This window comes from Drosophila subobscura, chromosome E (assembly GCF_008121235.1).
Source record: "Drosophila subobscura isolate 14011-0131.10 chromosome E, UCBerk_Dsub_1.0, whole genome shotgun sequence".
In the NCBI taxonomy this organism is placed as follows: Eukaryota; Metazoa; Arthropoda; class Insecta; order Diptera; family Drosophilidae; genus Drosophila; species Drosophila subobscura.
This window is the reverse complement of record NC_048531.1, coordinates 2,116,531-2,131,151: the sequence shown is the minus strand read 5'-3', so window position 1 is coordinate 2,131,151 and position 14,621 is coordinate 2,116,531. Positions and strand designations below refer to the sequence as shown.

General features: G+C 52.2%; 4 protein-coding genes across 5 annotated transcripts; 1 reads left to right on the top strand and 3 right to left on the bottom strand.

Moving 5' to 3' along the window:
* Positions 1 to 5: 5 nt before the first annotated feature.
* On the bottom strand, positions 6 to 3,645 carry LOC117892552. The gene is made up of 2 exons (XM_034798861.1): positions 612 to 3,645; positions 6 to 488 (listed from the first exon to the last, which is right to left on the bottom strand). Exons 1-2 carry the CDS (start codon positions 3,643 to 3,645, stop codon positions 253 to 255), a joined length of 3,270 nt encoding a protein of 1,089 aa, XP_034654752.1. The 3' UTR covers positions 6 to 252.
* Positions 3,646 to 4,127: 482 nt separating this feature from the next.
* Positions 4,128 to 12,988, top strand: LOC117889893 (mismatch repair endonuclease PMS2). 2 transcript variants are annotated; one of them, XM_034794403.1, is made up of 8 exons: positions 4,128 to 4,317; positions 4,372 to 4,531; positions 4,590 to 4,733; positions 4,803 to 5,371; positions 5,432 to 6,056; positions 6,119 to 6,766; positions 6,854 to 7,107; positions 12,843 to 12,988. In XM_034794403.1, the coding sequence occupies exons 1-8, from the start codon at positions 4,210 to 4,212 to the stop codon at positions 12,963 to 12,965; spliced, it is 2,631 nt and encodes an 876-aa protein (XP_034650294.1). In that variant the 5' UTR covers positions 4,128 to 4,209; the 3' UTR covers positions 12,966 to 12,988. The 2 variants fall into 2 exon arrangements, with proteins under 2 accessions (XP_034650294.1, XP_034650295.1); XM_034794404.1 differs by lacking the exon at positions 4,128 to 4,317 and having other exon boundaries at positions 4,447 to 4,535; positions 12,843 to 12,979.
* On the bottom strand, positions 8,697 to 12,556 carry LOC117892437. The gene is made up of 11 exons (XM_034798677.1): positions 12,365 to 12,556; positions 12,187 to 12,302; positions 11,376 to 12,134; positions 11,105 to 11,317; positions 10,949 to 11,051; positions 10,613 to 10,892; positions 10,327 to 10,513; positions 9,498 to 10,247; positions 9,227 to 9,439; positions 9,052 to 9,154; positions 8,697 to 8,990 (listed from the first exon to the last, which is right to left on the bottom strand). Exons 1-11 carry the CDS (start codon positions 12,450 to 12,452, stop codon positions 8,734 to 8,736), a joined length of 3,069 nt encoding a protein of 1,022 aa, XP_034654568.1. The 5' UTR covers positions 12,453 to 12,556; the 3' UTR covers positions 8,697 to 8,733.
* Positions 12,982 to 14,557, bottom strand: LOC117889894 (glutamate-rich WD repeat-containing protein 1). Its single transcript, XM_034794405.1, has one exon. The coding sequence runs from the start codon at positions 14,473 to 14,475 to the stop codon at positions 13,102 to 13,104; it is 1,374 nt and encodes a 457-aa protein (XP_034650296.1). The 5' UTR covers positions 14,476 to 14,557; the 3' UTR covers positions 12,982 to 13,101.
* Between the last annotated feature and the right edge of the window lie 64 nt (positions 14,558 to 14,621).

The following is a 14,621-nucleotide window of genomic DNA, read 5'->3' as shown; positions in this document are numbered from 1 at the left end:
TTTTTTTTTTCTTCCAACATTCTTAGATAACATGCCAAAGGATTTGAAAAAGTGCTCATGTTGGGAGAGCCAGAATATTTCGATCTGCACCTCAACAGTGCTGTCAGTCGTGACTGGTCAAAGTTTGGTTTTATCGTGATTGAGTCAGATACCGCTATATCTTGAGCGTTCTTCAATAACGACTTCAGTTTGACGTAGTTGTGTATTTCTGGGGTACTAACTGTGACACCGCCAACAGGATGATTTTCTACCTTATAGTCCGCGTGTATCACATGTCGGATCATCAGACCTGCATGTTGTGACATTGAGCTTGGGAACTTTCTCTTTTGTTTCTGCTTGTTCAGTTCGGTCAATATGAGCGTGAAGGACGATGTTATGTTCTCGCACATTTTCTTTATTCTCGCTGAGTCTCGAGGTGTTAAAGCCGTGTGACCGTATTGTAGACTCAGACCTCTCAGTTTCTTTCCCTTGGATGTAGTTAGGTAAGACTGAAAGTACATACGATCAATTAGTGTGCATTGTAGAGAGTTATTCACGAAAGGAATCACCGCCACCAAATTTTGATGACGATTTCCATTCGCTCAACGCATCCATGATGACCGACAACCCACCATTTATTGCACCGATGTAGTCTCCAACCAGTAGACGAGGAATCACCGCTATGCCCCCCTTCAGCAACCAGTCCAGCCAAGGGTCTGGTAGTCTCAATCCGCCTGAGATGTAAGGATATGTTTCCGGCTGTGATCCATCCAGGCGGTTGTCCGCTGACACAAATGCACGTGGACAAGTCTTCATTTTCCCGATACGAGCGCTCGGGAACACGACAATGTTCAGTTCGACGATACCTTTGTAGTCTGGCACTGATACCAAACCCCTTGTTCGGTACTGGAGTTTCTTCGTGTCCTGCAAGAAGTACGGGTTCCAAGATAGCATATTGTACGCTTCGCCCTTCCCTCTGCTATCAGGTGTCAGTATGTCGAAGTAGGCAGGTTTGCTCCTACGGACACGAATCTCGTACTGTGTCGTGAATGTCAACATGCTCAGATCGAATTGTGTACTTTTCGACGGCTCTATCAGCCATCCTAACATGTTGTCCGAGTTGGCGAAGTCCTCATCCATAATTAATTCTCCGTTAGACGTTGTTCCGCAGGTGAACTTGTGACCAAACTTTTCCGCGACCGCAGCCACAAACCACCAAGGTACATTCCAGCTATAATGGGTGTCTAACCATGTGGAGTTCACGTCAGCGCCATCCTTCCACTGGTTCATCAGCCATCCCCATCTATGTTGCCAGTCAACCTCGTCAACGAGCCTATCTGTGTGCTCAGATGTCTGAACGACGAAACCGTTCGTTAGTAATGGCCACAGATCTAGATAATCGGATGGAAGTGACCGCCAACGACGTCCTAGTCGATTGTGTTCCAGGATCGTAACGCCTAATTCCATGGCAGCCCAGTTTGTGAGACCCAGTATCAGTGCACCATAAGCAAGGGTTGTATTGTACACATCTACAGGCTCCTGCAATACGTGTCTGTCGCACTCAGGGTCTTGCATGTACACGCCACACAATCTAAGTATGCGCATATTCGCCGTGCTTGCGGTTAGCTGGTATTGTATACACCCTGCTGTGTATTTCCATATAGCCGGGTAGTGTGCTGCGTCTTTCTTGCAATTGACTTGTCCATATGCCATGTAACCCAGAGGGTCTGTCCTCCATGACTGAAACGCTTTGATGTGGCTGAGGCGTGACTCACTCTTCATTCCTGCCAAATCCGTGGCCGCAAAATCGCCGACAGATATGACGTCTTTGGAGTTAAATTGTGAAACTCCACGAATGTGGTCTCTCTGTCTTTCGCCCTGCTTTGGAGGGACATCAGGAGATGGGTAAACCCCCATCCCGTTCATCTTCGACGTGGCAAGGACCGCTGCTTTGACTTGCATAACCCTTGCCTCTGTGCGTGTGCACATGAACTCAATCATTCTGTTCAGTGCCTGCACAACATCTGAAGGTCCCATGGGTCTTACCGATGCATCGTTCACTCTGCCCATTGCAGCAAATAGTTTTTTCGCGAAGTCAAATTCACCCGCACGTGTAGCCGTTATTCCTTTGCACACCGAATATGGCTGGGCTGATGGGAATGTGGCAGACGTTGAGTCGATGACAACCAAACATATCCTTGCATAGTTTCCGGGTATGTACACTGTTGCTGCTTTCGGCATGAAATCCATCTTCATCGATTTGCCCTCGGTTTTCTGGTCCCCCAGCGGTGTGTACTGTACAGACACCCTGATAGCATGATTCCACCATGTTGTTGTCGTGAAACTCATGATGTAGGGCAGTAACCACGCTTGCCCACGCCAGGATGACTTGACGGGTATGAATATCACGTTAGATTTGTCCACCACAGCCTTAGATTTAGTCTTTATCGCAATATCATCCGTTGCTCCATCTGCTATCAATGCTGCATATTCGTCGATCGTTCTGAAGTACAGCGTGCTGGTTTCCGTGGCTGTACCGATCTGCAGATTGTCCGATGATGTCAAGGCGGGTGTCCATTTTAGTTCACTTGATTCTCTCTTCACATACGTGTTTAAGCTGATTTCGTTCACAGCTGTCGAGACGTAAACTTGTTTTGATGGGTCCATAGTTGCAGCTTGAAACAACATCAGACGCACAATGGCAGCTTCGTCCAAGAGAGGCACTGACTCCACATCTCCGATGTGCATTATAGTTGCAACAGACTTCTGATCTTTCAGTCCCGGTATAGGAATCATTGCCCTTATCGCACCAGTTTGTGATATGTCAGCGTCAACTATTGCTTTAAGCTGAACACCAAGGGCAGACAGCACAAGATTTGGCAACGCCATCGTCACTGAGTTGTTGACATCAACACCTATCGCCGGCAGCCAGTCGATCGTTTGCTCATCCGCATCCACAGTTATCGATGTCACAATCAGAGGGTCAGCCCACATTACCGGACTATATTTGTTAAAGTCTTCGTCAATTTTACATCGAAGCACTTCCGTACCGCTTGGCATATACGAACCTCCTATTGGTACTGGGTTCGGTATTGGATCCAGGAACATGCGCTGTATGATTGCCAGCACCTCCGCTGCCGATGCTGCAAGTTTCGCTGCCCTCACTTTCGGACCATCAATCCCATGTGCAGGACCCGACCTGTCACCACCCTCATTGTTCTGTGGCGTAGGTGGCGCCGGTGGTGGACTCGGGTCGTCCTCTGGTGGTGGCGCTGGTGGAGTGTTGTCTCTTCCGCTTGCTCCGCTTTGTCCGCTGGTCCCAGGTCTACCATCTCCATTTCCTCCAGCACCCCCTGTTCCACGGACGGAGTTACTACCGCGACCAGCACCACGTACATCCGCGACCAGATTCGTCGTAGCCCGTCCGCTACGTAACGCATGACTCGTACTTGTGGTAGTCTCTGACGCCGTGATTCCCCCGCGACTACCGTTGGCTGATATACCGGGCACTGACGTAAGGGCGGGTTGTGATGGTTGAGCTCCATCCTTTGTCAAATTTGGTGTGTCAACCACAACGTAGGAAGAAGTGGTTGCGTCTGCAGTGCTTGAGCTCACAGTGTTGAAGTGTTCTGAACTCTGTGAGCTAATGGCGCTTGTCGTTGCCATTTGATTGTTGGTCTGCAAAGCACTACAGGAAAATTGTGATCTTGTACGCAGTTACAATTTGAGCTCCACGGAAATGGATACCCCGTACCTTCAAAGCCCAGCCAGTTGCAGATACTTGCTGGACAGGAGAACTCTAGCTTTGATCACCGCCAATTGTGAGATCCTAAAAGAATTTTAGGATGAGAATTTGATATATTGTATAAAATTCACACAGTATTTTTCCGTTCAACTTAATAAATAAATGTTTTTGCTGGATTTGCTTCATGTTTTGCAAGTTTAAATCTTGAATCCTATACAATGTGCTGCTCTTCTTTCATTCGGTTTCATGGAAACATATAGCTTTTATTTTATATTTTTTATTACTATAATAAAACATTTTCCACATTTTTTCCAAGATATGTACATGGCACAGAGGCGCCACCATCAATCAGCGGTGGCACTATTTAGTATATGAAGGGCATTTGGTCACACTGGCTTTGAAAACGCGCCAGAATTTATTTTATTTCTATTTTTGTTTCCGATAATAATAATAATAATAAACCGATTCATCCGAAATCCACTGAAATGGCAGACAATGAAGAGGATGTCGAGCTGCCAGCACCCACCACAGCTGCATCCGGGCAGATCAAGCCCATTGCCCAGGACACTGTGCATAAAATCTGCTCCGGCCAGGTAAATATCTCAGATTGTTCTGTTTTTGTCCATATTTACTTTGCGCCATTTCAGGTGGTGCTTAGCTTGGCGGTGGCAGTCAAGGAGCTGGTGGAGAACTCCATCGATGCAGGGGCCACGCTGGTGGAGATTAAGATGAAGGACCAGGGCCTGCAAGGCGTCGAGGTCAGTGACAACGGCAGCGGCGTGGTGGAGGCCAACCTGGAGGGAATGAGTAAGTGAAACCAATAAAACCTCAGGCAACTCCAAACTCTAAAGAGATCTGCCAACAGCGGCCAAGTATCACACATCAAAAATAAGGGAATTCGTGGACCTGCTGGGAGTGGAAACGTTCGGGTTCCGTGGCGAGGCACTCAGCTCCCTCTGCGCCCTGTCCGAAATGGCAATTCAGACGCGCCACCAGTCCAGCGATGTGGGTGAGTCTCTAAGTCTGAAACGCGGGCATAAACTCTGTGTGACTCTTTATGGTGCATCTCCAATGGCAGGTCTCAAAGTGGAACTCGACCACGAGGGCAAGATCAAGAAGCGTTCGCCCTGCGCCCGCACTGTGGGCACCACCGTCAGCCTCTCCAACCTATTCAGTACCCTGCCAGTGCGACGGCGCGACTTTACGCGCAACATCAAGAAAGAGTTCGCCAAGATGTGCCAGATCCTGCAGGCCTACTGCCTGGTGACCAAAGGCGTGCGCATCATCTGCAGCAACCAGACGCCGAAGGGCGCCAAGACGGTGGTCCTGCAGACCCACGGTGCCCAGGATGTGCTGGCCAACGTATCCGCGGTATTCGGGGCCCGCCAAGCGGCCGACATTGTGCCCCTGAAGTGCCCCTTCGAGAAGGGCAAGCTGAGTGAGGCTGGACTGCGGGCCGAGCTGGAGTCCTCCGCGGATGCAGCCGACACCACTTGCACACAGTTCAGCGCCGAGGATGTGGAGCGGCTGAACCAGGCCGACTTCCGGCTGGAGGGCTACATATCCAGCTGCCGCCATGGCGCAGGCCGTTCCACCAGGGATCGCCAGTTCTTCTTCGTCAACGCCAGACCCTGCGATCCCAAGAATGTGAGTCGATCATCCATTTGTTTCACTCCGCTTATGCTCTGATTTGCTCTACATTTAAAGATAGCCAAAGTCATAAACGAGACCTACCATCGGTACAACGTCCAGCAGCAGCCTTTCGTCTACCTCAACATTGTCACGGCCCGCTCCGACGTGGACGTCAACCTCACCCCCGACAAGCGGCAGCTGCTGCTCAACAACGAGAGGATCCTGCTGCTGGCCCTGAAGAAGTCGCTGCTGGAGACCTTTGGGCAGACCCCATCCACATTCCAAATGCAAAATACAACCATAGTGAGTATGTTGCAGCCTCAGGCTCAGCCCGCGGATGGCAGCAAGGCCAGTGAGGAGGAGACAGAGACAGAGGTTCCCATCAGTTCCTCTCGGCGTTTTATGGATGTGCTCTCACAGTGGCGACGCACTGGAGACACTCAGGGAACTGCTCCCAGTGCTTCGGTCAAGCGTAGGTGCGCTGAAGGCGAGGAGTTGGCCGCTCGCTCTATGAAAATGCAAAAGATACAGGATTTCCTCAGCCAAGAGTCGCCCAAAGAACAGAGGCCAAAATGTGGTTTAATATCGGAACAGGAGGAGGAGGAGGATCGTGTCGATGAGCCAAAAAAGCCTGCCAAGGTGCAGGCCAATCTGGATGAGAGTTTCTTGAACCTCAAGGAGCTGGAGACGGAGTCAAAGGGTGAGCATGTTGCACAGAGAGGGAGGAGGATGGTCTCGTCACTTACCTTGAATCTCCCACAGCCTACGATCTGTTGCTGCGGCAGCCAGCCAAGCCAGTCCGCATTGACTGCAAGAACTTGACTCCAATGAAATCCCGTCAGAGCATTGTAGAGGCCCAGGAAACTGTCAGCGCCGCGGATCGGAGCGATGATGACGATCACATCGAGCTGCCAGCACGCATTGAGTTCGATGGCGATGATGGCGAGGAGCAGTCGTTGGCCAACTACAAAAGCGGGGAGCTGCGGACCTCAATCGAGGAGATTGCAGCTAGGCTAAGGCAACAGGAGCAGCAGCAGAAGGAGCGCAGGACGAAAGCTAAGCTGCAGCGGCTGCGCTTCAAGAGCGAAATCAACCCAAATCAGAACAATAAGGCGGAGGACGAGCTGCAAAGGGAGATTGCCAAGGAGGACTTTGCCCGCATGGACATCGTTGGACAGTTTAATCTGGGCTTCATCATTGTCAAGCTGCAGGACGATCTGTTCATTGTTGACCAGCACGCCTCGGACGAGAAGTACAACTTCGAGTCGCTCCAACGCAGCACACAGCTGGAGTATCAGCGTCTGACTGTGCCCCAGTCCTTGGATCTGACCGCCGTCAACGAGATGGTGCTCATCGATCATCTGCCAGTGTTCGAGAAGAATGGCTTTAAATTTGAGATCAATCCGGAGGGTGAGTGCCCTGCCCTGCCCCCATCTGTCGGAGACTAGAGGCTGAAGGCTGAAGATTCCCCTTTGAACATTTCTCTCCTTCCATCAGCTCCCGCCACGCGGAAGGTGCGACTGCTAGGCAAACCCTTTAGCCGACAATGGGAATTCGGCAAGGAGGACATCGATGAGCTCATCTTCATGCTGCAAGACGCCCCCGAGGGCACCATCTGCCGACCCTCGCGAGTGCGCTCGATGTTTGCCTCTCGCGCATGCCGCAAATCCGTAATGATTGGCACTGCTCTGAACAGGACGACCACCATGAGGCGGCTCATCACCCAAATGGGTCAAATCGAACAGCCCTGGGTAAGAAGGGGAACATCTAAATCTATTACTGGGAAATTTAATCCATTGATCTGTTGGGCCATACGGATAACTATCCGCGTCCCTGCATTCCCGTGCAAAATTAAACAGGCGAACAGTGAAAATATTAGAAAGATCAAAGCTCCTACAGCAGGAGGGGAAACGCCGGTCAAGGCGCCCTTTGGTGAAAATTAAAATGAATGAAAACGAGAAAAAACGTTTGTGAGACGCTTCGTACGCTTCACAACTTTTATACCAAGTACTCAGTCAGTATATCTGTACCTTAGTGGTTGATTTCGAATTTTACATTTTATATATCGAATTTTTTCTAGATCTGCCATCTACGGATTGCATTTTTATACCCGGTACTCGAAGAGTAAATAGGGTATATTGTATTTGTGCGGATAACGGTTGTATGTAACGCACAGAAGGAAACGTTTCCGACCCCATAAAGTATATATATTCTTGATCAGCATCAATAGCCGAGTCGATTGAGCCATGTCCTTCTGTCCGTCTTGTTTGTCGGTTAGTTCTCAGAGACTATAAGAGCTAGAGCCACCAAATTTTGGCACGAGACTGCTGTATGCTCACACTGAAATCAGTGTATTTCAAAAATGAGCCCCTCCCCCTTCCGCCCCCGCAAAAGGGCGAAAACCTCCCAAAATCCTCCCTACAATTTTGAAGATAACAGAAAACTAAAAACGCCATTCCGTAGGGAATGACCATATCTATCAGATCATCAAATTGGGATCCGATTGGATCATTATTATAGCCACAATGAAGAAATTAATTTGCAGTAGCCAAACCCACCCCGTCCCGCAGCTTATAGCAGCACACTCTGCTTCGCGCAGTTTATGGCCTCTGCCACTCACACGCGTGAGTAGTGTTGTTGATGTAGATGACTGATGAAGAAAAAATGTAAAATTTGACAAATAACCGCTAAAGTGCAGATGTAGTACTGAGTGTCGGGTATAAAAGTTGTGACGCGTAAGAAGCTTCTCACACGTCCCTTCTCGTTAGATTTATTTTATCTTCAACATTGTGGATACAGCAGATTTCTTTGAAATACACTTGTAAGTGTGAAATCCCAGCCACCTGGGTGCAAGATTTGGTGGCTCTAGCTTTTATGGTCTTTGATATCCAGGCGTTCAACGAGACGGACGGACAGACAGACATGGTTCTATCGACTCGGCTATTGATGCTGTTCAAAAATATATGTATATACTGCGTTACATACCTCCAATACAATACCCTACTACTTACCCTATTTACTCCTCGAGTTCCGGGTATAATAATAAATTAAATTAGAAGAGGGAACGTGAGGTCACGGCAACCAGATCCAGCTATCTCCGCTTGCACCAAGAAGTAGATCTGGCTATCTCTCGATGGAAGAGACTAAAATGTTGTCGAGTGTTAAGAACAATTCGGCATTTGTTAGCCACCCTCAACTCTCCTCTGCGGGATTACTAATGGATAACCGAGGTAGATCGAGCACAGCGCAAGGGAAAGCTTCCCTCTGCCATGGCATTCGTCTCGCAGGGTAGAGCTTCTTCCCCACTAAAGATTTTCGATTGTGTGAGTGAAACGAATCGTTTTCCTGCTTAACCATGAATATTTATTTATTAAACTTTATTGTAGGACTTTACTTCTAAAGCCTCTGGACACCAACTCTGCCACTTTAGAGACCTCCCGGCCGCGCGTCTCGGGCAGGTAGAATTTGGTCAGCAGGAAGACCAGGAAGCTGCACATGGCGAATACCAGAAAGACATAGGATCCGAGGAGTGTGTGCATGGCGGGAAACAGGAAGCCAACGAGGAAATTGCATCCCCAGCCCACCTGGTTGCCAATGGACAGGGCCACCGAGCGGGAGGGAACCTCGAACATCTCTGCAAGATTTGGAAAATATTAAAAAACAAAAACTGCAAGCACAGATGAGGAACTACTTACCCGCTCCAATGAACGAGGGCATGGGAGCCAGGGCGAGTTGGAAGGCGATCAGATAGAGGAAAATGCTAGCCATTGTGCCATACGAGAACCATGGTATCTGGGCCTACAAAATCCAGAATGAGAAAGAAGATTGGGTGAAGATTCGATTGGATTGCGAGGCTGCGGAAGGACTCACAGTGTATTCGACCATCCAGCCAAAGGAGAACATGAGGAGACCGCAAAACGCCGTGGAGAGCAGCATAAGGGTGCGTCTGTTGAACTTGGCCATGAGAAGAGGACCCATTAGCGAGGTGGCCAGATTGACGTTGCCAGCGGCCAGATTCATCCACTCTGCGGCGCTCGTCGAGAGCCCTCCATTGCGGAAAATGGAAACGGAGTAGTAGAAGATCTGAAGCAGACGAATACGTTCAATACGAGAGCGGGCCAATGCGTGAGTTAAGGATTACCGCCGAGCATCCGGACAACTGCTGACCTCCTTGGTACGCGCAGAGAAGAACGAGGGGGAGCAGCATCCGTGGGTCGCCGAGAACTTCGCTCAGACTGCGGGTTGTGCCCTTGTCGGAGGCCTCGTCGTCCATGGCGCGGATCTCCTGCTCTATGCCGAGGTCAGAGCCGCGCAGCCGTATCAGCATCTGGATGGCCTCCTGGCGCCGCTCCTTCACGATGTACAGCCACTTGGGGCTCTCCGCGTACAGGCGGAAAGGAGCATAGCACACCGCCATAAAGACCACGTAGAAGCTGAGGGCAATGTGCCAGAGCTCCTCGCCGCCAAAGAGCGACTGCAGGGTGCAGATCTGCGACACCACCATGCCGATGGAGAAGCCCACAGAGCAGCAGACTCCCAGCGTGCCGCGCTGTGACAGCGACGCAATCTCGCTGTGGTACATGGGCAGGCAAGTGCTCACCAGACCCCCGCCCAGGCCCACCACCAGACGACCCAGCAGCAGCAGCTCCACGGACCGCAGCCAGCGACAGCTGGCGAACATCAGGGCCGCCAGCAGCAGGAGCGCGCCGCTCAATAGAAAGCAACCGCGGCGTCCGAAGCGATTAGCCGCCCAGCCAGCGCAGGCCGAGCCAAGGACCCCGCCAATCAGATAGATGGCCACAATGAGGGCCCAGAGAGTGTCCAGAGCTGCAGGGGAAATTTCCAGGCCATAGTTCTCAAGCAGCATGGCCTGGCACCAGGACCGCATGTGCTACAAATTGATTACAAATTGGATGGCACTCGTAGTCCAACTGCTGGCACACGGGAAAAGAGGTGGAAGAACTACTCACCACAGCTGGAGTGTTGATGACGCCCATGCAGTAGCCGCAGGGTAGGGCAGATCCAATGGTGCTGCCCACAGTGCTCCACACGAGCAGAGCCGTCCAACGGCTCCTGGGCTGTTTCTTGAGCTCCACCAGAGAGCTGGCACTTTCCACCTCCATCATGTTGTGCGGCTGCGTCGAAACTGTGTAGCCAGATGCTTAAGAACTTTATTTTATCTCCATCGGATGCCTCGCGGTGTAAACTTGTGGGATTTATTGGCTCAGACAGGGGTGTGATTTAGTGGACTTAGACTAAGAGGATTCGCTCGCAGAGCGGGTGCGCAAGACTTTTGATTTAAAGCCGTCAGAGACGAGCGGTGCCACCTCGGATGGATCGCGGCCACGGGTCTCCGGCAAGTAGCGCTTGGTCAGCGCAAAGAGCAGCAAGCATGTGGCAGAGAACGGGAGGAAGACCAACGCGCCCCAGGCATTCTGCAGCGTGGGAAAGGCCATGCCAATGATGAAGTTGCACAGCCAGTAGACAACACTCCCCAAAGCCATGGCAGCCGGACGCGGAGAGACCTCGAACAGTTCTAAAGAAGGATACGAGAATGCGGCAAGTCAAAAGGATATATGGGGCAAAACCCACCTGCTCCTATGAAGAATGGCATGGGTCCGAGACCAAACTGGAAGAAGAAAATGTACAGGAAGATGCAGCCAATGCAGCCCATGGCAAACCAGCTGAAGCTCTCCTGAAAGAGCCAAACCAATTAGAGGAACTCGAGGACAGCTGTCCAGCACTCACAATGAAGTAGAGCATCATCGCGAAGAGAAAGAGGCAGACGGTGCAGAAGAAGGTGGAGAAGAGCATCAGCGGGCGGCGATTGACGCGCTCCAACAGGATCGGGCCCACCATCGAGGTGGCCAGATTGAGGGATCCAGCGCCCAGATTGGCCCACTCTGCCGCCTGCGAGGACAACCCCGCCTTGCGGAATATGGACACAGAGTAGAAGAATATCTGCAAGGCAAGAGAGGATTAATGGTACGCGGATGATGGGAATGATAGCTACACCCACCGCATTGATACCCGACAGCTGCTGACCCCCCAGAAAGGCGCACACAATGATGAGTGGAAGGCGCAGCCGGGGATTACGCAACACCTCCACGAGTCCACTGGCCTCCACCTTGGCCGATGCTTCCAGCTCCATTTCGTCCAGCTCCGCCTGCAGTGCCTCGCTGTCCGGGGAAAAACCCCGCAACTGTTGGAGCTGTTGCCTGGCCTCCTCCTTGCGCCCCTTGACTATGTACAGCCATTTGGGGCTCTCGGGGTACCACCTGAATGGTGCGTAGCAGAGCAGTACGAGGAGGCCATAGAAGGCCAAGGCAATGTGCCAGCGGTCTGGCCCCCCGAACAGCGACTGGAGGCTGCAGACCTGGGCCACCACCACGCCTGCGGTGAGGCCCATTGCGCAGCACGGGGACAGGGTGCTTCTCTGGGACAGGGCGGCCAGTTCGCTGTGGTACATGGGCATAAAGGCGGTGACCAGGCCCCCCGCCAGCCCCACCAGCAGTCGGCCCAGGAGCAGCATTTCCACGGAGGCCAACAAGCGGCAGACAGCGAAGGAGACGGCTCCGAGGGCGAGGAGCAAACCGCATATATAGAAGCATCCGCGACGTCCAAAACGGTTGGCGATCGAGGCGCCCGTCACAGAACCGATGGCTCCACCCACCAGAAAGATGGAGACGGCCGCCGACCAGAGCAGCTCCAGTCCAGAGTCTGCCAGGTGCAGATCATAGCGTGTAATCAGAGTTTCGTTGCACCAGGAGCGCATGTGCTGGGGAGGATAATGGTTTGGGATTATGCTCGAATCATGCTCCTCCTCTTACCACGGCGGGGCTGTTCATGACTCCGATGCAGTAGCCCACGGGCACGGCTGCCCCAATTGAGGATCCAAAGCAGGCCAAATTGAGGGAAAAGCTCCATTTTGGCTGATCCTGCTGGAAGGGTTTATGTGGTGATCAAAGGGCTTCCTTCCTGGTCAAGGAGCTGTTCGTCTCACCTGTGTCTGTTTCTTTCCGTGTGCCATCAGCGGTGCCTCTGGTTGACTCAATGATTGCTCCTCCTCGGGGTCGCTGGCTTTTGACTTTTCCATGACGTTCAAGCTGGGAGGAACTTGTCTTTATGTAGGTTGCTCGCTTGCCGAGGAGAATCACGCTGGTCAAGAGCTCCATGCGGAATGCTGCGGTCGTATTTCATTTTCGTTCACCAGAGCTCCACAGGGGCCCCACAGCGAGATTAAGGCACGTTTATGCGGCGCCGAGAGATAACCGCTGCCAAAGTTATCCAAATATGAAAAGGGAATGGAATCCAGGGACGGACTGCATCACGGAGGAGGGGCTTGGGTTGTAATAATCTCCGTAAATACCGTTATCAGGTGATAATTCTTTAAGTGCATCAGCGGGGAGCAACTATCCATCGATCCATATATCCCCCGACTAGCATGATTTATAATGGACCACATGAATCCTCTCCCTATTCGCAGAACTGCCCGCACGGTCGCCCCACCATGCGTCATCTAATCAATATCACGATGCTAATGGATGAGGATGATGATGATGCTGATGCTGATGCGAAGGAAGCTACGGCACACCAGAAGCCCCAATAAAAAGCAATCTAGGCAATCACAGATTTCGTTTTATGGTTTATTTGCAATGTCGTAGATTGTGGACGCGGGCGGGAGCGGCAGCGGGGGTTGGGTGTGGGAGTGGGAGTTGGAGGCACGACATGACACGTGCACGGAACTAAACGCTGATAGTGCGGAAGATGTTGAAGCCGCTGTGGGCGGTGGAGAGCAGAACGCCCGGCAGCTGCGCATGCCAGTGTAGCTCCTTGATCTCCTTCTGGCCCTGGTGGATGAAGAGCAGTTGCGGAGGCAGCTTGCTTACCTCCTCCTCGTTCTGGGCCTGGGCCTGCACCTGGTCCGCGTCCTTCTCGACAGCCAAGTCCCAGAGGGCGATTTGATCGTCATCCCCGCCCGAGGCCAGGACTGTGGCCTCGCTGGGACTCCACTCGACAGTGGTAATGTGGTCCGTATGATGCTTGAAGGTGGCAATGGGCTTCTGGCTCTGGAACTGGCGAAGATCCCAGATGTGCAGGAAGCCATCGTCGCCGCCGCTGGCGATGAAGGGCTCTGTGTGATTCCACGAGATTACATTGATGTCGCTCTCGTGGGCATCCTGGCAGGTCAGCATGCAGGCCTTCTGGGGCGCCGCCCGGCAGTCCCAGATGCGAATGGTCTTGTCCACCGAACAGGATGCAAGGACGCTGCGCTCATTGGGGCTCCACTGCAAGTCCTCTACAGATTGTGTATGTCCCGCCAGCGGCCGTTGGTCCACCTTCCAGGTGCCATCCTCCAGCGGACTCCAGATGTGGATGTCGCGACGACAGTCGCCCGTGGCCAGCACGCCCTCGGCACTGGGACTCCAGTCCACTGCAAAGCCCTCCTGCTGGTGGCCACTGAAGGTGAACACCGGACGCGTCTCGTTCTGTTCGTATTGCTTTAGGAGCTGCGCGTCCTCGACGGCTTGCAGAGGCTGTGATAGATTCCAGATGTTCACGCGTCCCAGCTCACTCCAGGAGGCGGCGTACACTGTGTTGCCCAGACGACGGGCACGGACACGGTTGACGCACCCCTGATGCTTAATCAGGGCGCAGGTCATCTGTGGTTTCTTCAGCTCCTCCTTGTCGGGCACATCGTCCTGGTCGTCTTCCAGTTCCTCATCGTCTTCCTCTGCCTCATCGTCCTGGGTTCTGTGCAGATTGCTCATCTTCATCACAATCAGATTGTTGACATGGGTGCGGGCCGCTTGTGTGCCCGCCACAATGTAGGCGGTCATCGGGAATGACTCGCGGCTCTTTCCCAGCTCGTCAGGAACGACATCAAAGCTCAGACAGGGCGCCCCAGTGGAGGCCTGGTGCAGCATCACATAGGCACTCTCGTCGCAGACCAGCTCCTCATCTTCGCCAAGAGTTTTGCCCGGCAGATAGACTTCCTTCGGCTGTTTCGCTGCGGAGTCGTCTTCTGACCCCCCACTGTCGCTGTCCGGCTCTGAGTCGGTCTCGGCATCTTCGGGCTCCACCACTTCCATGCTCAACTCTTCGTTTTCGGACTCCATAGTTTGTTATTGCTCCTATTTTATGGTATTTGGGATTTAGATTCGTTGTTGCACGTGGTGCACTAGCATTAGCAGCTGCAAAATCATCGATGGAACTATCGATAATGTCGATTTAATTAGCCCATTGACGACCCATGAGTACTTAA